We start from the raw sequence: 22856 nt of genomic DNA, 5'->3' as shown, positions 1-22856 counted from the left end.
GGGGAGGAGCTGGTGGAGCCCCCAGGAGTTCTGTCTGGGAAAAGGCCTCAGGATCTCGAGTATATCCCTATGCAGACTAGACTTGTTCCTACACGCGGTTTGCGCAGGGCCTCATTCTGGCCTATCCTGGAGGGGGAGGCAGGGACTGAATCCCCACAGCCTCCCACCGCCTTCCTCACTGCTGCTGGCCTTCAGACAATTCCCTTAGCTACTCAGGGACTCCTCATTGCTCAGCTGCAGACTGGGATGAGAAGCTCTCAAGAAAGCAGCTCTGTTGTTGTGTGCCGGCCATCACCCAACGCTGAGCGTGTGTCGCTGCCAGCAGCTCTCCCTAATTACGGTGGCTGTGTACAAATGGCGTTACATTTGTCTTCCTCCACAAGACAGGCTCTCGCATTCACAAGCCCTCGCCCTCCTTGCTTATCACGTGGCCAACAGTTGCCTCCTATTGCGGGACTCTCTCTGCCAGGCCTGTCCCCTGTGGGGGGCAATTTGGGCTGTTTCCAGTTTTCTTGGTTATAAATAGCATTGCTGTACATATCTTCATTACAGATTCCCTGCTTACCCTGAAACCCAGAGCTGCAGAGCCTCCAGGCATCTGGAACCCAGGCATCCGGAACCCAGGCTCACTGCCGGACAAACCCTCGGCAGACCTGGGAACCTCGATGAACTAGAACCTGGTGCCCAATGTCCCTGCAAGTCACAGGCAGAACACAAGCAAAATGAAAGCTACAAAGGTCCTCTATCACCACCTCCCTCTACTTTCTACACCGTGGGATCTAAAGATCCTTTTGTATGTTTGGGAATGAGGGAGACCAGGGCCCAGGTGGCAAAGAGCGAAAGAGCGTCACCTTTTTAAAATACGTTGAAAGATCTTTATGTGTGTGTGTGGTGTGTGTGTGTGTGTGTGTGTGTGTGTGTGTGTGTGTGTGTGTGTGTAGAGAGGTGGAGAGGGAGGGAGAGGGAAAGAGAGTGTGTGTCTAGCACACGGTGTGTGCTGGGGTCTGAACTCTACCCCTCGGGTTAGTGCACCAAGCTCTCTTAACTCTGGCGCCATCGCTCCGCCCCCACCTCACCTAGGGTTTTGGTTTTTTCCTTTCTCTATTTTCATGCTCACAGTTTTTATTTTTTAATGTTCAAATAATGTTTATAATGCGTGAACACATTCTTATTGTGTAAAGTTCAACATTTATTCTGTCCACTTTTTTTTTCTTTTGGAGTCAATATGAGCAGCTTGATTGAATTTCAACTACATTTTCTACTTATTGGTAAAGTGAGCATGATGCAGTTGCCCCTGAATATCAGAGGGGCAAGGGCACCAGGGCCCCTCGTAGACATCGAATCCTTAAATGCTAAATTCCCTTCTAGAAAGTGGTATAGAATTTGCATAAACCCTACACATATCCTTTCAGACTTTATTTTTATGTTCTCTCTCTCTCTCTCTCTCTCTCTCTCTCTCTGTGTGTGTGTGTGTGTGTGTGTGTGTGTGTGTGTGTGTGAGAGAGAGAGAGAGAGAGAGAGAGAGAGAGAGAGAGAGAAGCCGGTGTCTCCCCTTTCACTGTTCCGAGACAGGGTCTCTGACTGTATAACTCTAGCACAGGGCTTGTGCTTTGCCCTGGCCCCTCCCATACTTTCGATCATCTCTACACGGGTTCTGATGCCCCATACAGTGTAATGCTCTGTCAATAGTATTACTCTCCATTACGTGGGCAATAATAACAAGGAAAGATGTCTGAATGTCTAATACAGATGCATTTTCCCCAAACTATTTTTGCTTAGGGTTTTGCTGAAGTTACAGAGGGTCAGCTGTTTCTCCCCTCTCTCCCTTTCCTCTCTCCTTTCTTTTCTTTCCTTTTCCTTCTATACCTACTTTCCTGGCTTTGTTTTTTGTTTTTTGACCAGACTTGTCAAAGATTCTTCTTGTTTACTGTTTTAAAATTTGGAAGATTTGGATTGATTGAGATCAGTGGTAGAGTACTTGCTTCGTAAGCAAGGCTTTGAATTCATTCTTCATCGCAGTAAAAAAATGAAATAAATAGAATATCTCCTTTGGGGTGACTGTTGAGCTGCTCTGTTCCTTTGTGTTTGCTAATCTCTGATGGTCAAGAGCAGCCTCCCACTTTTCTCGGCGCCATCTTGCCTCTTTCCAGCTTCTTGAGCTGGAAACTATAGACTGTGTCTGGTCTTACTGGTTTCCTCGTAAGTGTGCCCTAGCACAGGGCATCTCTGAGCACGGCCTTGGCCATGCCCAGGCCTCATGGTAGCAAGTGCTCTTACCCCTGTGTGTTTCTAAGTTTCTGTTCCATAGCCCCTTATCACTAATGCTCCTGCTCAGACAACTTGGTCTCCTTTGGCGATTTCTTAATTTTTTTCATTGTTGTCAGTGGCTTTTGCTTCTGTAGACTTTTTTGAGATTTTTCTGTCTCCTGACCCTTTGTGGCTTTGCTTTGTGACTTTTGCTTTGTGGCTAAGATTGTTCCATGTGAATGAAAAAGAGTATATTCACCATATGGAATAGCAACATGAACTTACACTTGGCGTAGTTTTTAGGTTGAGGTATGAAATACACACGTAATTACATGGAATTCATGTACACTGCATTTACATAAAATGCACCAATTTTAAGTTTCCAACATTTTAGGCAAATATATTCACTTGTGTAACCATGGAAAAGAAAAAGAACAATTCTGTCATCCAGAACAATTCCTTTGGGCCCCTCGAGTGAATCCTGGTACCCTTTGGAGAGATGATCGCTGTCCTGAGTCTACACCCGTAGAACTCTGTAGGATGGAATCCTGCCCGGTGCGTTTGTGTCTGGTCCGAGAGATCTGTCTGTGCAGTGAGTGTGCCAGCGAGAACCTTTTGATTCACGTCGGTCTGCTCACCTGCACTCATTCTGTTTCAGCTCTGTGAACCACGTGACCATGACAGTTCTTACACACATTCCATTCTTTCTGTCTTCCTGAACATGTTTAGATTTCCTCCAGGTCAGTGCCTAAGAGGGGAGCTGGCGGGTCGTAGGGAAGACATCTGTTTCATTTTATAAAGCAGGCAAACAGTTCCTCAGAGTGGCTGTCCCAGAAGCGCCGACCGCCATCAGACATTGGCTCCTGGTACTAAGAGGCACCGGGAAAGAGTTGCCCACACCCCCTAGTCCTCTCTTCTGTATGCTCCCCTGTCCTCCTCTATCAACCCTGCTTGGGGCAGGGAGGGGATGCTGAATCTTGGTGTGAGAGCACACGAACATGCTTACTGTCAGCCACCAGAGCTGACTGTGCAGGGAGCCTCAAACTTTGTGGTTTCCTGACTATCATGGTGGCTCCTTCTGTCTGGCTGTGATCAGCCTAGCTGTGGTAGCAGACCTGTTTGTGGTCGGATTCTGGTCCCAGCCCAGCCCAGCTCCAGGCCTCACATGGTTAGTCGGCTTGTTCATGGATGAGGCTGCTTAGGATAGCACGGGAGGTGGCTTCAGTGCGAGTCTGCTGCCTCCCCTCCCTGACTAAGGAGTTCCCATGACGGCAAGCCCCTAGTGTCCACTGTGGGACAAGGAGGAGCTGGAGCTGTCCCTGTCAGTCTGGTCTTTCTTGCTAGTATAACTGCTTGGGTTATGCTGAGCTGGGAAGAGTTTCATGTGCTCTATGTCCAGGTCTGAGGCCGTTCCAAGAGAGCAAAGGTGACATCAACCAGAATAAGCATGGTGAGATCATATTGAAGGAGTCCACCTCACCAAGGGGCCAGGGAGTAATAGGAGTACCCCAGGGAATCTCAAACAGCCAGAAGCCCATACAGTGTACAGGAGAGGGGAAGCCCGTACAGCGTGCAGTTGAGGGGAAGCCCGTACAGCGTACAGGAGAGGATGCCAAGCTGCAGTCTGGGAGTGGGTTGACTGGGACTGCTCTCACCTCCCTCTCCCAATCAGTGGTACAGTCTGGTTTCTTCTGGACATGGCAGTGTCCACCTTAAGCTTGGTGCCTGGTTAGCGGAGAGCAAGTCTGCAGTTACCGTCTGGTGCCCTCAGGCTGAACCTTAGAGCCAGGCCTCTGGGCATTGCTCAGAGCTGACGATCGCCATCTATCATGCTGCTGTTGGCCGTAATGGCAGGCTCACATCTCTTGGAGAACTCAGGTGCCAGACAGATTCTACTATAGAGGAACCACCAACAAAACACAGTGGGGCTTTTTCTGGCTCACTCTTCCTATTCTTTTCCTTAAACACATGAGCCCACTCCACCTACAGGGCCTTGGCATAGCTACCTCTTCTGCCAGCATCTTTTTCTCCTATGCTCTAAAGGTCATCCAGACCTCAAGCTACGTGTCACCGCCGTCCATAAACACTCACTTTGAAGGCACTACTGGTCACCCTCTGGCAGGTTACTTTACTTTAACTCAGTATCGACTAGCTTCTCCAGTCTAATCATAAAGGGCACGCGTGCACACATGTGGTGTTCCAAGGCCTCCGGTGGCCATGAATAGAGTTGGACCCTATGTGCTCTTTGTCCCATGCATACATACAATATAGCGTGGAGATACAGTGCCAAAGGATGATGCACAGCCAGGACAGGACCTAGTGTAGCCGCACTCTACCCAGGACTGCATGCAATTGAGAAATGGAAGGATTGTTTCTTTCTGCAATCCGCCATTTAAGTTGTTTTTTTTTTTTCTGTAGCTGGTTGGGGCCACTGAAATCATGAAATGTCAAGCAGTCATGGGTGCGGGTGTTATCGTGTGTCGAGTGTTGTGGAAAGCGCTTGTGCTCTTGCCGGTTCAGACGTATAGCCCTATAGGCACGACTGCCTTGTCATTCACTGGTGTGACTCCATGCCTGGGCAGGTCCGTGCACACACTGGCACACAGCAGCTGCACCAAGAGCGACAAGGGTCACTCTTGAGCACAGCATCAGAGTTAAACACCCCAGGTATAAAGACGGATCTGGATGCCAATCCTGGACTAGCCTGGTATCCTAAGCCGGTCAGCCTGTTGTTGTCATCCACTACTACCACTGCCACCACAATTACTGCTACTCTCACCGTCATCACCACCCCTACCATCGCTGCCACCACCTCATACGCCTGCCACAGCGTGGACCGATGTCTTCAGGGCCAGGTGACTGGGAATTGATGGGCTCTCGTCTTGCTGCTCAGAAAACACAGCCTGATTTACTGGGCAGGCTGCCATGCCTGTGGATGGTGTGAGAGGTGACATAGCCCTGCACGGCAGCAGACCTTGGCGGTAAAGGCATCAGAAAGTGGTGGTTTTCTTTGGGAGAACGAGCCCCATGTGCATCACTTGTGGCTCTGCAGATGTGATGCTTGTTGCCATGGTGACTGTCCTAACAATAACCTTCCAGAACCGATATTCCCCACAACCACCCCAGCTGCCACCTGGGAGGGAGAACCCTCCTAGCTTACAAAAGTGAGCCCAAAGGGACACTGTGGGAGGTGGAGATGACATGGGGGTAGGGGGAGGAGGTGGGGGCGGGAGGTGGAGGAAGAGGTTGGATGAGGGAGGAGTCTGCCCCTCTGATCCAGAGCTGAAGCCAGATGAGAAGACCGCTGGGGTCCAGGAGCAGAAAAGTCACAGCTGGAACCCGTCTCCCTCCCAGCCTTTTCATTTTGCCAGAGAGGAGCCCTCTGGGCCTGAAGGTAGAATGTGGGCTATGCTATCTGGGCAAGGAGAGCCTGCGTGCCTCTGGCAGCTACCGCTTCCTCATTGTCTAATGCTGCATTATTCACCCTTCCTGACCCATTGGGTGGCTCCAAGTGTTGTCCAGGGGCTCACAGGAATAGAGTAGGGGAGAGGCTGAGGACAAAGCGGGCTTCAGACTGCACTCTTCAGTGATTGCAACTTTTTGTATACCACCACCCATCCTCTTTTGAAGGTGACCCAACAAAAGAGCACCCAGAGTGTTGCTGTGTCCTTGTCTGGTGTGTACATTTGTGTGGTTTTGTGTATATGTATGGTGAATGTATGTGTGTTTATGTGCATGTTTTTGTATGTGCATGTCTGCATGTCTGTGTATATGTGTGTGCGTGCTTTTTTTTTTTTCTGAGAAACAGGATTTCTCAGTGTAGCCCGGACTGTTCTGGAACTTGCTCCGTAGACCAGGCTAGCCTCAATATGTTTGTGCGAAAATAAGATGCAAGGGAGGCTTTATGGAAAATCTCAGCCACTCCTTGTTTTTTAATGAATTTATTATTTTTGTTTTATAAATGTGTGTATATGTATGTATTCCATGTAAGCATGTGTAGGCCAGAGGTCAATGTCTGTTTTCCTTGGTTACTTTCCAACTTTTTTTTTTTTAAACTGAGTTTTTCATTGGGGCTTGCCAATTTAGTTAATCTGGTCAGTAAGCCCCAGGATCTTCCATCTCCATCTCCAGTGGCATTACAGGCCTCCCTTGCTTTTTATTTTCACACAAACATATATACTAATACATACACACAGTTGGGTGGTTGGTGGCACATGCCTTTAATCTCAGCACTTGGGAGGCAGAGGCAGGTGGATCTCCGAGTTTGAGGCTAGTCTGGTCTACAGAACAAGTTCCAGGACAGTTTGGGCTACACAGAGAAACCCTTTCTTGGAAAACAAAACATTATAGGTTCTGGGGATTGAACTTGGGTCTCCATGCTTGTTCAGCAAGCACTTTACTGCCTGAGCCTTCTCCCCAGCTCCAGGACCCCCAGGACATCTACTGTCTCTGTGTTGTCCCGTCTAGGATAAAATGGTAATAGATGGAGAATTGAACAGTAAAATATGGGTAACATTCAGGCAAGTACAGTCAAGGGCAGCTACCTTTAAGATTCAGACACCAAGACCACCGGCGGGAGGGTGTGTGACTTGGTAGCCTGAAGACAGCCTAACTCACCGAGGGGTGCAATTTTGTTTTGTTTGTTTTGCTAATTGTACTCCTTTGTGCAGCCTGCCTCGTCTCCTTCCAGAGCTCGGAAAGAGCAGAAGCAGCTGCTCTCAGCAGGTGCTACAGAGGTTACATCACTCCCAAAGAGCAAGCTTCAGCCTGACCTTCACCCTCTCCCCACCCTTCCCCGTGCCTGTTCTGGGGTCCTCCGTGTCTAAGCTTATATACCTTTTGGCACAGTGGGGTTTCTCTTCCTGCTTGGGTCCTGCTGATGTCAAGGCAAGGATTCCTGTTCTCTCAGCTAGACACTTCTGAATGGGACGTACTTGCCCATGCGTGTCTCGTGTTCTCTAGCTGTTGGTCTTCGAATGGAGGCTGAGTCTGGTCACCCATGATAGGGACTTTCCAGGAAGCCTGCTGTCACCTGGCAACACTCTGTCAAATCTGCATTTGGGCAGGACCCCCAGCTGCCCAGCAAAGAACCATTTGCTCCTTCATCTAAGAAGACACTTGCTAGGATGACCCCCAAATCTGCTCTTGGGCAATCAGTAAGGGGAAAGAATCAAGGCGCCTGCCAAGGCCATCCAAGCTGACTGGAGTGTCCCCTTCCAACTGCCAGTGGTGGGGGGGACCTGGTCCCAAACACAAGGAGTCTAGTTGGTGATGCTGGCCAAAGGGATGCTTTTGTGGGATTCTGCCGGTGTCCCAGGGCCACTTTCAAGGGAGACTGGAAAGAGAAGGAGAAAGAATGGAGGCTTCTCTTCCTGGCAGGAGCAGAGGCAAAGGGCTGGACCAAGCTATCCAGGCAACAGGAATCCCTGACAAGAGCAGAGCAGCCCCTGTTTTGCTGGCTCAAGGTCCCATCTGGACTTGTTCACCCCAGCACAGAAGGCACCTTAATCACCAATCTCAGGAGAAGCAGGGAAGAGGCTTGGGACCACTGCCAGCAAACCTCATCCTTTCCCCCTCCTCCCATTTCTCCAGGAGACTCATGGGCAGCTCTGCTAGGCCAGGCAGAGTCTGGCAGCATCTTATGAGGGTACGGGGAATAGAGGACCCCAGCGGAGGGCAACAGATGACCCCTCCCAAATAGGGTGCAGTTCTCTCTTTCTATTTAGGGGAGGTGGGTCGTTAAGGGAAGAAGAGTCTGGGTTCACAGTTCAACTGCAGTAGTGGAAAAGCCAGCCCAGTGGCTTGTCCGTGCAGGGCGCGGGCCTAGAGGGGCAGACGCAGTGCGTGGGCACCGCGTGGTGCAGCCCATGTGCTGGGACAGGGCGCGGGCACGGGTGGGATTGCATGGTGCGGGCGCAGTGCGGGTGCCGGCGCGGGCGCGACGTGTGTGCGAGTGCTGCCGCGGTGCGGGTGCAGGGTGCGGGCGCAGTGCGCGTGCAGGCGCGGGCGCTAGTGCAGGTACAAGGCGCGGGTGCGGTGTGTGCGGGTGCAGGCGTGTGTAGGGTGCGGGTGAGGCGCGTGCAAGGGGCCGCGGGCGGGGCGGGCGCGGCGGCAACAGCGGCGCCCGCGCCTCTGCGCGCGTAGGTGTGCGGCGCGCTCCTGGCGGGGACAGAGCGAGCAGATCTCGCGTGCGCTCGCCGCCCGGCGCAGCCCAGCCCGGCCCCCGCCCGGCGCCGCGAGCCGAGGTGTCTCCCGCGCCCGCGCCCGTGTCGCCGCCGTGCCCGCGAGCGGGAGCCGGAGTCGCCGCCGCCCGAGCGCAGCCGAGCGCACGCCGAGTCCGATCGCCGCCGCCATGGCCACCACGGTGACCTGCACCCGTTTCACCGACGAGTACCAGCTATACGAGGATATTGGCAAGTAAGAGTCTCGGCGCGCTCGGGCTGTCCGCAGACCCCGGGGAGCGGGGACCCCATCGCCGCCGGCTCCGCGCGCACTGCGGCCCCGCGCGCCCCCGGCTCCTTAGGGCTGCGGGCCCAAGCTCACTGCCCCGTGCTGCCCGGACCCCTGAGCCTCGGGTTCTGGACCCCTGCTGCCCCACCGCAGCACGTTCGACCCTGCCCCGTGCCATAGCTTGGCTGGGACCGAGACTCGGGGATCTGGACTCGGCGTGGCGGGGGCGGCAGCAGGTGTCCCCTGAGCGCCGGGCAGACGTGACGCATTTGGCGGCGGGGAGGTCAGAGACAAGCGATACGCGGGGGCGGCTGCCAGGCCTAGAGTGCCCGAGGGGTCGGCCATGGCCCCAGGGGGTCGTCCACGGTCCTGTCCTCACCCCCACCCGAGCGACTGGCGGCAGCGGTGGCGGACCCGCTCCGCGCCTGCTCCTCGCGTGGCCCCATCTGCTCTGGGGGAGCAGCGTGGGAGCAGCTTCTGCCTTGGGTCCCTTGGGGAATCTGGGTTCTGGCGGATTTTTTCCCCCAGATTCTTCTGGAAACAAGAATTTGGAGGGGGTGGACGAGGTCAGGAAGCCAGGATCAGGCCATGGGATGGGGGGGTGAGAGAATGAAGCCCGGAACCAGTTGGGCCACTGATTTCAGGGTCATCGAGGCAGACAGAGGTTGGCTTCTGGGCCGTTTTATTTTATGTTATTTTTTTTTCTCCTGTGATGGGAGGGTTGGGGAGGGACTCTGAAGGCATATTTCGGGTAGGGCCTCGTGGGGAACAGGTGCCCTGGCGCAAAGACCTGCTCCGCAGCACGAGCAATATGTGGGGATAAGCCATGGTTTAAAGCGTCCAGACCTGCCTTTGCCCCTAGGGTACCTGAAATACCAAAGTCCCCCGGGGCCTCGTATCAGCCTGGAGCTTCTCTCTGGGATTTAAGGTGACTGCAGGGGCATCCTTAGGTGCTAGCTGCATAACTCCAGAGCTGGGTCCTCCTTCCCACTCCCTGTCCCCTCCCCCATCCCTCCTGCACCGTGGGGGCGCTGGCGAGATTTCCTCTTACACATCCAGCCGCAAATCCTTTTTTTTTCCTTTACTAAAAAAGCGTCTGAAAGCTTGTGGTGGGCGAGGGACGCTGATCATTGATAATTGTGGAGTGCCCAGCTGGAGGAGTGTGGGGGTGTGTGCATTCCCCACTTCTTCCTGCACGTGCCCAGAGGATTTGGGTCAGGCCTGGGGGGGGTGGCGATGAGGAGCCAAGTGGAGTGGCAGGAGGAAGCCTATGCCAGATTGCAAGGACCGAGGCTGGGTGGTGGACCTGAACAGCCATCCCGGCACCCCTTCTCCAGGGTCATATTCCTCTTATACTTGGAACCATTGAAGAAGCTACCAGTAGCCAGTGGGGGCTGTCCTCTGCGAGGAAGAGGTGATGGCTGGGAGTCCTCAGGTGGGGGTGAGCCAGCCTTGAGGTTATGGAGGGGGCAACCCTTCAGACCTTCTTGATGCTGTAAGAGGGGTCTTGCCCATTTCCTCAACAGCTGTCTTGTGCTGCCAGGGCAGATGGCGGTTGCCAAAACAGAGCGGTGGGAAGTCTCTCCTTCCTAGGGAACCTACTTGTATCCTTCTGTGTGCCCAGGAGCCTATATCCCCACACTGGGCCTCTTAGTATCTTCCGAGCAGTTCATGTCAAGAGACCATAACCTACAGGTCACCTAGCTGGTCTGCGTCTCCATCTTGGTGCGAGCTGTCCTGTGCTGAGTAGCAGCATAAAGTGGTCGCTGCCTGCCACCCCCGCTGGGAAGTGGAGGCTGAAGGGTGACATTTGCAGTAGGCACAGGTGAGAGCTGAGACTGCCGGCTCCACCCTAGGTACAAAAGAATGAACACTCACCCAAGTGTGGGGACACCACACAGGTGCCAGGGTGAGACCCAAGCCTGGTGTGGAGAGGCCAGCTAGTCAGGAGTGGTCATCTCAGCCCAGCGTACCTTTGTGGAGACTGCTGGATGCCAGGCCCCAGGGATGGGCAAGGAGAGGAATGAAGGGGATGTTGCCCTCAGGATAAACTGTGGGAATTCACCAGTCCCCCTAACCCCCCCCTCCCAGTAGCCATGTTGGCTAGTTGTTGACGGTGCCTGCCCGGGGCACAGTTGGTGTCACTTCACAGCCCCAGGTAGACACATCCAAGTTTATTTAAAGCTGTAGCTCCTGGCTTCCAGTCAGGAGATGCTGAGTCCCCTGCTTGTCCAAAGGGTTGGTCCCAGGCCCACAGCTGCTCTTGGTTGTCTGGTGGCAGCTCTGGGCTTTCTCTCCGATCCAGATCCCTCCTTCCTGAGGCCTGAGCAGCAGGTGGGCTGGCAGAGGGGAATGGCTCTCTGGGGCCCTGCCCGTGAGACACCTCAGTGTGTGTCTTTCTTTGCAGCTAGTTTTTGCTTGGAGGTTCATAGGCTGGGGTGCAGATACCATGAACCCAGGGTCCCAGAGCAAGGACTGTGCAAAGTGGGGGAGCCCTCAGTCCACATGGAGCAACCTTAGGGTACTTTAAATTATTTTCTTATTGGATGTGTTTTAAAAATTTAGAAACCCTGGGAACAATAAACATTGGTGTCTCTTTTTCCCAGAACTGACAATTGTTCATCACTTTTTCTTAAAATCCTGTCTTAAAATTATAGCAAGTAATGCATGACAAATAAATGTTAAATAGCCCGCTTTCTCCTCTCTTGGCTCAAGCACTCCCGTTCTTTGCTGCCTTCATATCCCTATCAATGTATGATCATTCCCAGGTTTCTCATAACTTGATGTGAAAATCCAGAGCTGATTTTGTTTGGATTGTCTTGCGGACATCCGTGGCTCTGACAGGCTGCCACGTGGTGATCATGGTATCTGCTCTGCTCCTCACGGAAATCGAGGCTGCCTCCTTCCTGTTCCTCCTCCCTCGTCACATGACCAACTCTGTGCACATGGTTGCCGGTGCAAGGGATGAGAGTTACTTTGGTGTTTGCCCTGATGGTAGGGTTCTTGGTGAGGCTTTACCATGCCTTGCCATGCTCACTTCCACTGGCTCCCAGCCCGATGCGCCAGCCCTGGCTTTGGCTGATAGGAAATGCCGACGGTAGAAAGTGCACGAAGTTCTGGATTAATGCATGTGAATTTTCCACTTTCTGAGGACGGTTGTCTTATTAAAATATAGGCGGTCTCCCTGGAGAAAAGCACTTCCGTAAGGTTTGGATATAATTTGGGGGTTCGTGGACACACGTACTTTGGGAGAGAGGGCATTGGGATCTTGGCCTATAGCTTAGTTCCTATTTAATGTTATTCTTATGACAACATCTATGGTGACTCGCTCCCTCACCAAGCCTGGGCTGTGGAGACCACCCTTGACCTTCAGCCCAGAGAACGGCCACCATTCTTGGCCCCACCCCCTAGGCCCAGAGCTGACCTTAATGTGTCCTTGACTCCATCTCCTGCCCCCAGTCAGCGTCCCTTGCAGGCTGGGGTGTCTGTGCGCTGCCTGCTGTTGCTGGTTCTTCTGATCTGCTCTGGACCGCTGGGTGGCCTGCTTGATACTTAATAAACTTAGGACATCCGGGGCAGCTCAGCGTTGGACGCTACCTTGTGTTTCCTCTTGTATTGGCTTTCTCCCTCCCGCCTTGGAGGACCCCACACCCTTTCTGCCTCAGGGCCTTTGCTAGGGCTGCCCCCCATCTGCTTGTGCCCACCGCGCCACCTACACCGTTCTTCTGTGTTGTCCTGGGTGCCCTGGGCCTGGACTACTTGCTCACATGAAAGCAGAGGCTGGGACTCCTGCCTGGGAGCTGAGTCTCAGGACTTGGCCAGAGTGGGTTTCACATCATCTGAGGGGATGGGATAATTGGACCTCTGGCCTTTGCCTAATGGTTTGCTCTCCAGAATGAGCCCTGGTCTTGATTCTCTAATATAGGGTAATTTAAAAAGAAATCGCACATGCTGGCTTTGCTGGCAAGATGCGCATTAAGGTGACGCTAGTTTAGTTACTATTTAATGGTATTTTTATACCATAACCTACTTTGCTGGGAGCTAAGAATACATCTGCATGCCTGCCACCGGACTGTTCTGGTGACAGTTGCTAGCCCTTCACCGGTGCTTATTACATTAGCATGCTGGATCTGCGGAACAGGTACTGTGGTCCTTCCTGGTCTTCAGGGGAGATAGCGAGGGGCACGGAGAAGGTCAGGGTTTCCATCGAGGGGTTTGTTCTGAAATCCAGTTCTGCTCACTGCAGCTGACAAAGCCACTCTGTTCTGTGCTTCAGAAGTATTCTCCCTCAGCTGGCAGACTCTTGGCTAGCCTGTGGTCCCCGGACCCTGGCTCCTGAGGACCATGACTGTCTTCCAGCCAGTGGCTTGTCATGCTGTCCTGTGCATTCCCAAACCCAGGGCCCTGTCCATATTTCCTTTGTGAAAATGTCACTTCTTTCTTCACCTCTCCCTAACCACTAACACTCTGACCCAATTCGAGACCAGCAGGGCTTAGGATTTTATTTTATTCGTTAAACAAACTAGGGTAATATAGTATCATTATGAAAAAAGTCAAGTAATACAGAAATATGTGCAGTAGAATGTGACCCTTTGCTATAATCCACCCCCCCCCCCACCCAGAAAGCATGGCTGTCAGCGTAAGGGTACGTGTGTATGTGTAACCGTAGTGCATCCACATCTATATCATGTTTATAATTTGAAAACAGGCAGGCTCTCCATGTATGTAGCTCTATGATTTTGTTTATCCTGACATGTCTCCACAGTCCCTCATGTCAGAAAGCCAGCCTTCTGCCCTGATGTTCATGTGTGCACAGGGGCATATGGAGCCAGAAGTGAGGTATCTTCCTCGCTCCTTCTCCACCCTGTTTGCTGACACAGGGTCTCTCCCTAGGACTACACTATTAGGCCAACAAGCCTCGGGGACCCTCCTGTCTCTCTCCCCCACAGCACAGGGACGATAAGGTACACACAACCAAACCCAACTTTTCCCCCTGGGTGGGCGGGGAGCTGAACTTGGGTTCTCATGCCTGCGTGGCAAATGCTTTACTGACTGCCTGAGCCATCTCCTGAGCTCCCTCGTGTTAGAACATCTTTCGGGTGGGCACCGACTGTGCCTCTTTAGAAGAGAGATGACTGTGCAACCATCAGCCATCTTTTGAAAACCAAAATTCGGCACCAATCCTGTGATAAATGGTGGAGATTGGGAAGACCCTTTATTTGAAGTCAGAGCCCAGTTAGTCGTTAGGAACATGGGATAGCGCTGAAGGAGGGGCTGTGTGCTCAGTGTTGCTTTGGGCTCTGGTAGGGAAATCCTTGCCAAAGTCAAGGTCATTGGTACTCAGGGAGCTAGGGTCTCGGGTCTCCGTGAAGGAGCCAAAGTATCTATTCTTGTGGAGGGCAGGGAGGTTAAGGGTCGGCATGGAGCCGCCCTGGAACTCAGCAAGGAGTTAATTTCGTAGAAGGACTAGTGGAGGTTCCAGCGTAATTTCCGACCCTAGGAGAACTTCCTTCAGCTTGTATCTCCTGGTCCAACAGGACCTGTGGCCTTTCCGGAAATTTTAAATATAGCTCTAAACCTAACCCGCTTTTCTAGCTCCTTTTCGGACAAGAAATCTGATGTGTTCTTGGTAAAGCATCTGGTTTGCTCTCCTCTTTTTGAGACAGGGTCTCAGATAGCCCAGACTGACCTTGAGCTTCCCCTGATCTAGAGTTCTTGATCCCCCTGTCTCCACCTCCTGCTTGCGGGGACTGCCGGCTTGAGCTACCACACCCAGCTTTGTGTGAAATCACTTGGTTAGCGGTGAGACAGGGTGCATTATGTATCAACTTGGTTTTTCAAGCATTATCATATGGGCATAGTACGTACAAGCTTGTATTTTAGGCACATGAAAATCTGAATTTATTGACAATAAAAACATCGTTTTCTTTCAGAGGTGGCATTACCAGCTGCATTAAGTTGGGATGGCTTTTATTTCCTGGGCTAGAGTCACAAACTTGATCAGGGCTCATCTGCCCTTGGACAGGGTGCTTTAGTATTGGCATAATGATCCTCAGATAACGAAATTATGACTCTTTGTCAGACTAGATACACATTTCTGTTGAGTTCTAGAACAGATTGGTAAGAGCCAGGCAGTGATTTAAGTTTGTGTTATAGGAGAGCTCAAGGTCCGCGGTTGCACAGGGATGAACTTTGAACCTCTCTGATATTGTCCTCATATTTTGTAAGCAGCGCCTTAAACCTAGAGCGGAGAGGTGGGCTCTGCCCCTGGGGAGATGCCAGCTGTTTTTGCGTGTGACGTGTGCATCCACAGTGCCTTTTGCAGCAAGGAGCCAACATATTCAACAGCTTAGGACCATGTCTTGCATATAGTAGGTGTTAGCAGTGGCTAGCAATGCCATGGGCCAGTCAAGCCTTACTCTGTGACTGCTTCCCAGAACCTTACCACAGTCTCCCACTCCAGGCAGATGAGGGTCCTCGCGGGTACCCAGATGGCTAGTCCAAGTGGTCTGCTGATGTTGCCAAGAGGAGAGGCACATCCACAGGCTTCCAGCCTGTAGGCAACTTACATCCTCCCGCTGTCTTGTAATGGAATACTTCCCATTATTTCTTGCACATTGAGAGATTTTGGTGCCCAGAGTCTGGAGGGTTTGATCGGATCCTTTGTTAGAGGACTTGGTATAGCAGAAGCAAGGTCTGCGGAAGGAGAGACTAGGGGAGTAGTTTTCCACCTGGGCAGGGAGTGTCTCAGCTTCACCCCAGCCCACCTCATCAGATAAGGGGAGGAAACATCAGGAAGTCTCCTCATCAGATGGGGGCGGGGGAGAAGCACCAGGAAGTTACCTCATCAGGTAAGAAGGGGAAATGCCAGGAAGTCTGCAAACTTTCCAGGTGGCTCCCATGGCCTTACCTGATCCCTTTGTTCTCTGAAAGCCTCACTAACTGCATTTGGAACTTTCATGTGTTTTCTGTTGATGCACAATGACATGAGTCCCTACCCTATACGTGCGTTTAGAACAGCACCATCCGGAAGAAAGAAAATCTAGTTGCACAGGAAAGCTAACTAGTGTGATTTAGAATTTTCTAGTACTTAAAAAAAATCAAGAGAGAAACAGTAAATGACCTTAATAATGCATTTAGCATACATTCCCAAATATTTCAACATGTGAAGAAATATTGCATATTTTGCATTCCTTTTTTATACCATGACTTTGAAACCCACTGTGATTGTACACTCATGGCGTGTGTCAGCTCGGAGCAGTCATAGGTCAGGTGCTGGTGTTAGCCTGATGGCAGTGGTTGTCAGATTGGAGGTTGTTGCTTCTTTTGAGGGTGGTAGTTACAGTCTGCTCCTGATTTCTACCCTCACCGTAGACCTGGTCATTCTTTGTACAAATCTGATTTCAGGATTCTTCTGGCTGCTCGGGAAATAATAGTGAGCCAAGAAAGCAGTCAAGGGTGCCTGCCTCCTACAGTGGAGGGACATGGGTAAAGGACTCAGGAGCTTAGCAAACCACTTTCTGGGGCAGTATGTGGTGCGCACCTGCTAAGGCATCACGTGATGGGCACCTGCTAGGGCAACATGGGATGGGCACCTGCTAGGGCAACATGGGATGGGCACCTGCTAGGGTAACATGTGATGAGCACCTGCTAGGGCAACACATGATAGGCACCTGTTAGGGCAACATGTGATGGGCACTTGCTAGGGCAACAAGTGATGGGCACCTGCTAGGGCAACACGTGATGGGCACCTGCTAGGGTGACACGTGATGGGCGCCTCTTGGAATCTGGGAACATTAGGTCGGAGGAAGGAGTGCATCTGTAGACAGAGTAGTAGGGTCAAGAGAAAGGAATACTAACCTCTATTGGACCAGGAAAGACAGAGGTGGCATTACCACCCACAAAGGGGAGTACACAGAAATACGAACGGTGTGTGCCGACGGTTAGATAACCTAGGTGAACTTGACAGATGCTTAGACAGACACAAACTACTGGCTCAAAATGGAATAGAAAATCAGAATAGACCTGTACTAGAGATTGTATTAGTAATTCACCATGGCCTCCATGGTCACTGTCCCAGCTGACTTCAGTCAGTAATGATGCTAGGCCATGTTAGTATTCTAATGTTAGAAGGAGTTAGACACTGATGTTAGAAGAAAACTACAGATGAGTGTCCTTTACAAATATAAATGCAACTTCCTAAACAAGTTAATAACACTAACCTCTCAACGCATGAATAGACGATACAATATGACAAGTAGGATTTATTTTAGAAATGGCAAACGCTGGTTTAACATTCAGAAAGAAATCTCTCTACTAGACGGTGTGGATAGAAAGGAAACCCTACGACCATCCCAATGGATACAGAGAAACCATTTGCATTGGCTACTTAAATTTTGTGTGTGTGTGTGTGTGTGTGTGTGCAGTAGTATGTGTGTGTGCATGTGTGTGCATGTGTGCATGGTGTGGATTCACATACGTGCTGGGGCCAGAGGTTGATATCAGATACCTTCTTTTGTTGTCGTCCACCTTAGTTTTGGGGACAGGGTCTCTTACTGAGTCTAGAGCTCATGCATCTCGAGACAGGTCGGCCAGTGAGCTCTAGGAATCCACCTGCCTCCACTCTCCCTCCTCTACCCCAGAGCTAGGGTTATGAACACACAACCTTGTCCAACTTCTAAGTGGGTGCTTGAGATCTGAACTTAGGTCTGTTTGCACGGTAGGCACTTTTACTAAGCCATCTCCCCGGCCCCTCTGTTGGTTATTTTTCCCCGTTTCTGTAACAGAATACCTGACAGAAGTACCGTAAAGGAGGGGGGACTGACTTGAGTTCACAGCCCCAGGGGATTTCAGTCCATCTTGTGGGAGCCATACGGGGGAGAGGGGAGGTGGCGCAGTGGTGTTGGGAGCATGAGCAGAGCCCCCACTTCTCCACAGTACCCATAAGCAGAGCTTAAAGAAGCCAGCTCTGGGCTTTCACTTTCCAAGACCTGCCCCTGGCGCCTTTCTTCCGCCAACCGGATGCCACAGATGGTGCCACCAGCTAGGACCAAGCCTTCAACACAGGACCTGTATGGTGAATGGAAATGTGCATTCAAAGCCGTCCCAGCATTTGACAAAATCATATACTCTTTCTTGACTTAAAAACAGAACAAAAATACTGCAAACTGGAGTAGAAGGAAACGTCTTTAACTTGACAGAAGGTATTTGTGAAAATCCTCAATGACATCACCCTTATTCATAGATCACAGTGAGGAGGTGGTCAAGGATATTTGTGTAAGAAAAAAATAGTAATAATCAGATTGGAAAAAAATAGATAAAACTGGTTGCAGATGACTCAATCTTGTACAAAATTTTAAGAAATCCATTAAAAAACTGTTAGAGAAAAACCCAGCTAATTTCAGGATAGTGATACAAAAGTCCATCGTAATTCATCAAATGAAATATTGTGTTAAGTTTTACAAAAGAGGAGTTGGGGGTAAGGTTAGTGGTGCCTAAGGCCCTGGGTTCAATGCCCACTACCACACACACACACACACAAAATACAAAAGAAGAGAAGACTTTGTACATTGAAAACCACAAACCACTTTGAGAGCATGTAAAGACCAAAATAAACGGAACAGCACCTCCTGGTCATGGGGTAAGGGCTTATGACTATTAAGGGCTATGTCGCCACCTTTCCATTCCTGAAACGCGATACTGCAGGAGGCTGGCCTATGGGAGACTGACCGCAGCTCAGTTCCTCAGAAGCTGCAGTCCCTGGTCACTGGCCTGGTTGCTTCTGGGCTCATGCGAGGTGCAGCTGACAGCCATGAGGGGCGCGTCCGCTGGAACAAAGGGTTTTACCTCAGTGCGCACAGGAGGCAGGAAGCAGGCAGAAACGCCTCTTCTTTACCAGCCTCCCACCCCTGTGACCTCCAACTAGACCCCACTTTCTACTTCCTACCACCTTCCAGGGATATGTTCACACTTTGAGTCCATCAATGATTAACGCATTGATAAGTTAGAGCCTCAGAATCCCTCAGGCTCCCAAAGCCTGTCAGCCGCCCTCAAGCCTTGGGGTCCTTCAGATTCAAATCGCAGCGTGATGGTCCAAATTTAACTACAGAGTCTTTTTGTTGTTTGTTTTTTTGTGTCTTTGAGACAGGGTTTCTCTGTGTAGTCCTGGCTGTCCTGAACCACTCTGTGGACCAGGCTCGCCTTCAGTCACACTTACCTACCTCGCCTCCCGAGTGCTGGGAATAAAGGCGTACGCCACACCCAGTTGAACCAGAGTTTCAATATAATACCCGAAAGAGTCCACAGTTCTTCTTTCAACCAAACTTGACAAATTTGTCCTAAAATTTACATGAATTTTAGGAAATTTGAGGGATCCAGAATAACCAAAATGGCCGGGTGGTGGTGGCGCAGACCTTTAATCCCAGCACTCACGGCGGCAGAGGCAGGCGGATCTCTGTGAGCCCAAGACCAGCCTGGTCTACAGAGAAAGTTCCAGGATAGCCAGGAACACAGAGAAGTTGTTTCTTGGAAAAAACAAATGAACAAAGAAAGCAGAATTGCTGAAACAGTCTTATAAAAGAAAAAAATTTGGAGGCTCCAGTATCTTGGTTTCAGAACGACATAAATAAGAGCTATCAGGACATTGTAGCATTGACAGAAAGATAACGCAAGACCAGTAAATCCAAACTGAATGCCTGGAATACATTTGTACCTTTATGCTCAATTTTTGTTTGGTTGTTTTGGTTTTGCTGGTGCTGCGAGCTGAACACGGGACCTTGTGAGGTCGAGCCAGACACTGAGCTACCTCCTGCCCATCCACGGATGCTCGGCAGGGACACCCAGCCAGTCCAGTGGGGGAAGAATAGCAGCTCATCCAACAAAGGGATACCTGGGTCGTTGTTCATTGTGGTGGGACCTGTCTGCAAATCCCATAAGTGCCGAGACTGAGGCAGGAGGGTTGTGAGCTCAGGATGCACAGAACAAGACTGTGTTTCTAAACAAGTGGACAAAGTCAAACAGTACCCAGATGCAAAAGGACGAAGCTGAAACTGACACCCTACAAAATGATGTCAAGGTGGATCGTAGGCTAAATGTAGGGAGAAAACCATAAAGCGCCTCGGTGGACACGGAGTGAGTCTGTGTGGCCTTGCGTTAGGCAGCAGGTGTTTAGATACAGCACTAAAATATGAGCAACAAAAGAAAAACAAGTAAATTAGATTTCATCAGCCTTAAAACATCTGTATTTCAAAGAATATGAACAAAAAGGGCTGCTGATGGGATGGGAGGGCGGATTTGGGAAACCATGTATGGAAGAGTTTGCGTGCAGAATGCTTAACAGCCCTCACCGCAGCAAAATAAATAGTCCAGCTTTCCAAATGGCTGGACTGGGCCGGCTCAGTTGGTGAACTATGCTTGCCTTGCAAGAATGGGGAAGTGAGTTTTATACCCAGAACCCATGTTTTTTCAACACACACACACACACACACACACACACACACACACTCACAGAGCTCGGCAGAGACAGGTGGTTCTCTGGGGCTCACTGGCCAGCCAGCCTCACCATCATGGTGAGCTCCATGCCAAAAGAGACTGTGTTTAAAAAAAGAAAAGAAAGTAGATGGCACCTGAGGGAATGCAAAGTTTTCCTCCGGCTTCCACACGCACGTGCAATCTTCACACCCAAGTGGCTCGAAGACCCCCCTCTCTCCCAGCCAGGGCCCACTGGCTGTGGCCCACATGTCACTGATCTCAGTTGGCGGTGTGTGTGTGTGCGCGCGCGCGCGCAAGAGAGAGAGAGAGAGAGAGAGAGAGAGAGAGAGAGAGAGAGGACTGACTGTCATGGAGTAGAACGTGGAGTAATGAAATGTGAAACTTAGATCATGGTAATGGATGCCCGCTATGTGAATGTATTACAAGCCATCGGGTCATGCACTGGGTGAATTGTTTATATGAATTATATCTCAGGAAGCCCTAGGGTCTCCCTTAATATGCAGGTCTCCCCAAAGGGAGGTGTGGACGGCCCAGCTCTGTCAAGGCAACTTCCCCTGTGAAGCCTTCACAGACCACTCAGTGAGAAACCCTGTTGTCACCAGAGCACCTGACAGGTGCCTGGTGACCATGTCTCTAAACTTAGCCATTCCTTGGGCCTCTGCCTAATGTGAGCTCAGCCTGGAGCTCAGGCCCGAGGCCCGTCAGAGTCAGGTTCCCACTAGGTGAGAAGCGTCTAGGATCTGGGATCTCCTCGGGGCAAAGCCAGGAACTGAAAAGCTCCAGCCGACTATGGAAGACTCACGCCACACACCCTTTCTAGAGACAGGGGAGGGCGAGGGCGAGTCTGGCCGGTTCCATTCACTTCCCACTTCCGGAATGGCCCTTCCTGGAGGTTCTACTTCCAGGGATGCAAATGTCGCCACCATGGCTTCACCGCATTCTCCTTCCTCCCAAGTGTTGCCCCACTTTCTACTGCAGCTCGACCTGACACTTGTCCTTGTAACCGTCACTACCCACTTTTCTCTCGTGGATGCTTGGGCCACAGAACAGGAGTACAGCTTCCTCCGCTGGGGGGCCTCCCAGGACACGTGTGTGGCTTGCCCTGAAAGTCAGCTGAGGATCAGTGAGATGCAGACCAGAGCCCGTGGGCACTGACTGCCTTTCAGGACCCTGGCTGGATGGCAGAATGGGAGGTGGGTCCCATGGGCGGTGTGCCTTGGTCGGTGAGAATGTGGCGTCATGAGACCACCATGGGCTGGATATACACCCGACTCTCAGATCTCGTCATGTCCCCAGAAACCAATGTAGCTCAGCCCGTCTGCTCTCTGCAGAGATGAAGACCCCCCCCTCCCCAGATCCATGGTTCTGGTGCCTCCCACCTCAGTTCCTCTGCAGGCTCGGGTTCCTTTTATCTTTACACTGATTGGAACTCGTCTTCACCTTGGCAGACACGATGGATAACTTGTCTTGTTGGAAGGACCTCTGTCGCTGTCTCTGTGGCAAGGTAGCCTCCAAGGTGCTAGCGCGAGGGAGGGACAGAGGCTGCCTGCTCTGGGTGTGGCTTCAAGGGCCCACACAAAAAGCTTATCCCATCCCTGCTGGCTTTTAGTTCACTGTTTACTGCCTGGAACCATTATAGGCTTTCCCCCTTGAATCCTTAGTGTTTATTGCCAGAGGCTAAGGTCACACAGTATTGTAGGAGTTCTTCTTAGACCTGTGTTTTAAGAACTGGAGTGTAGCTCAGTGGTAGATGCTTTCTTGGTGTGTGAGGCCCTGGATTCCACCTCAGCACCACACGACCAAAACAGAACATTTTAAAGACAAGTGTTTCGAGTGCCAGCTTGTTCATTTCTTTTACTACATTTTTTTTATTTTCATTGATTATTAAAAATATTTTTATTCAATAATGAATTAACTAATTTTATTTATTCAGTATATGCGTTTTGCCTGCATATGTATCTGTGCACCCCTTGTGTGCAGTGCCTGTGTGCGTGTGGAGGGGTAGAGGTGGTGCAGAAGAAGACTTTGGATCCCCCAGAACTGGCGTTATAGATGGTGGTGAGCTGTCATGTGGGAGCTGGGGCTCAGACCCAGGTCCTCTGGGAGAGCAGCCATCGCTCCAGCCCGCTTTCATTATTTCTTCAAGATTTCCAGAGACATGGCCACGTATACCACTGGAACACTTCTTTGTTATCCGTGGTAAAATACACATGAAATTTAGCCTCTCGATGGCTCACAGATGTGATTCGGTAGCATCAACGACACTCGCCTCCGTATGGCAGTCACCCCGTTCACAATGCTTGCTCACCCCCCCCACCCCGCCTTGCACACCAACTTCCTGTCCTCCACCAGTCCTGGCGTTCCCTCCATTCTACCTCTGCCTCTGCGGCTGCTCTCCTAAGTACTTCACAAGCGGAAGCATACAGCATGTCTTCTCACTCAGCACTTTGTCCACCAGGGTCACTCACGTGGGAGCATTGCAGGACCCTCCCTCCTGAGTCTGTTCCATGGCCCAAGGAGGACACATTTTATGCGTCCATTCACCCATCACTGGACACCCGGGGTTCATCCGCCATAGGAGTGGTGCGGCTTTGAATGTCGTTGTTTAGAGGACATTTTAACGGACGTGCGATGTGTTTCCTTCTGCAGGCTGCTGGTCTGTTTGACCG

General features: G+C 51.1%; 1 protein-coding gene across 6 annotated transcripts in view; it reads left to right on the top strand.

Annotated features, from left to right (window-relative positions):
• Nucleotides 1–8505: 8505 nt before the first annotated feature.
• Camk2b (calcium/calmodulin dependent protein kinase II beta) overlaps nucleotides 8506–22856 on the top strand; it is an 88069-nt gene continuing 73718 nt past the window's right edge. For 3 of the 6 annotated variants that reach the window (XM_085692176.2, XM_085692175.2, XM_085692174.2), the window contains exon 1: nucleotides 8510–8664. In XM_085692176.2, the coding sequence (XP_085548302.1) occupies nucleotides 8600–8664 (65 nt within the window). In that variant the 5' untranslated portion in view covers nucleotides 8510–8599. Of the gene's footprint in view, nucleotides 8665–22856 lie in introns of all 6 variants that reach the window. The other 3 variants (XM_087909164.1, XM_085692177.2, XM_085692173.2) reach the window with 3 other exon arrangements.

The sequence above is a fragment of the Myodes glareolus genome, chromosome 8 (assembly GCF_982192425.1).
Source record: "Myodes glareolus chromosome 8, mMyoGla1.1, whole genome shotgun sequence".
NCBI classification, from domain to species: Eukaryota; Metazoa; Chordata; class Mammalia; order Rodentia; family Cricetidae; genus Myodes; species Myodes glareolus.
The sequence above is the reverse complement of the archived record's forward strand: the minus strand, read 5'-3'. Positions and strand labels throughout refer to the sequence as shown.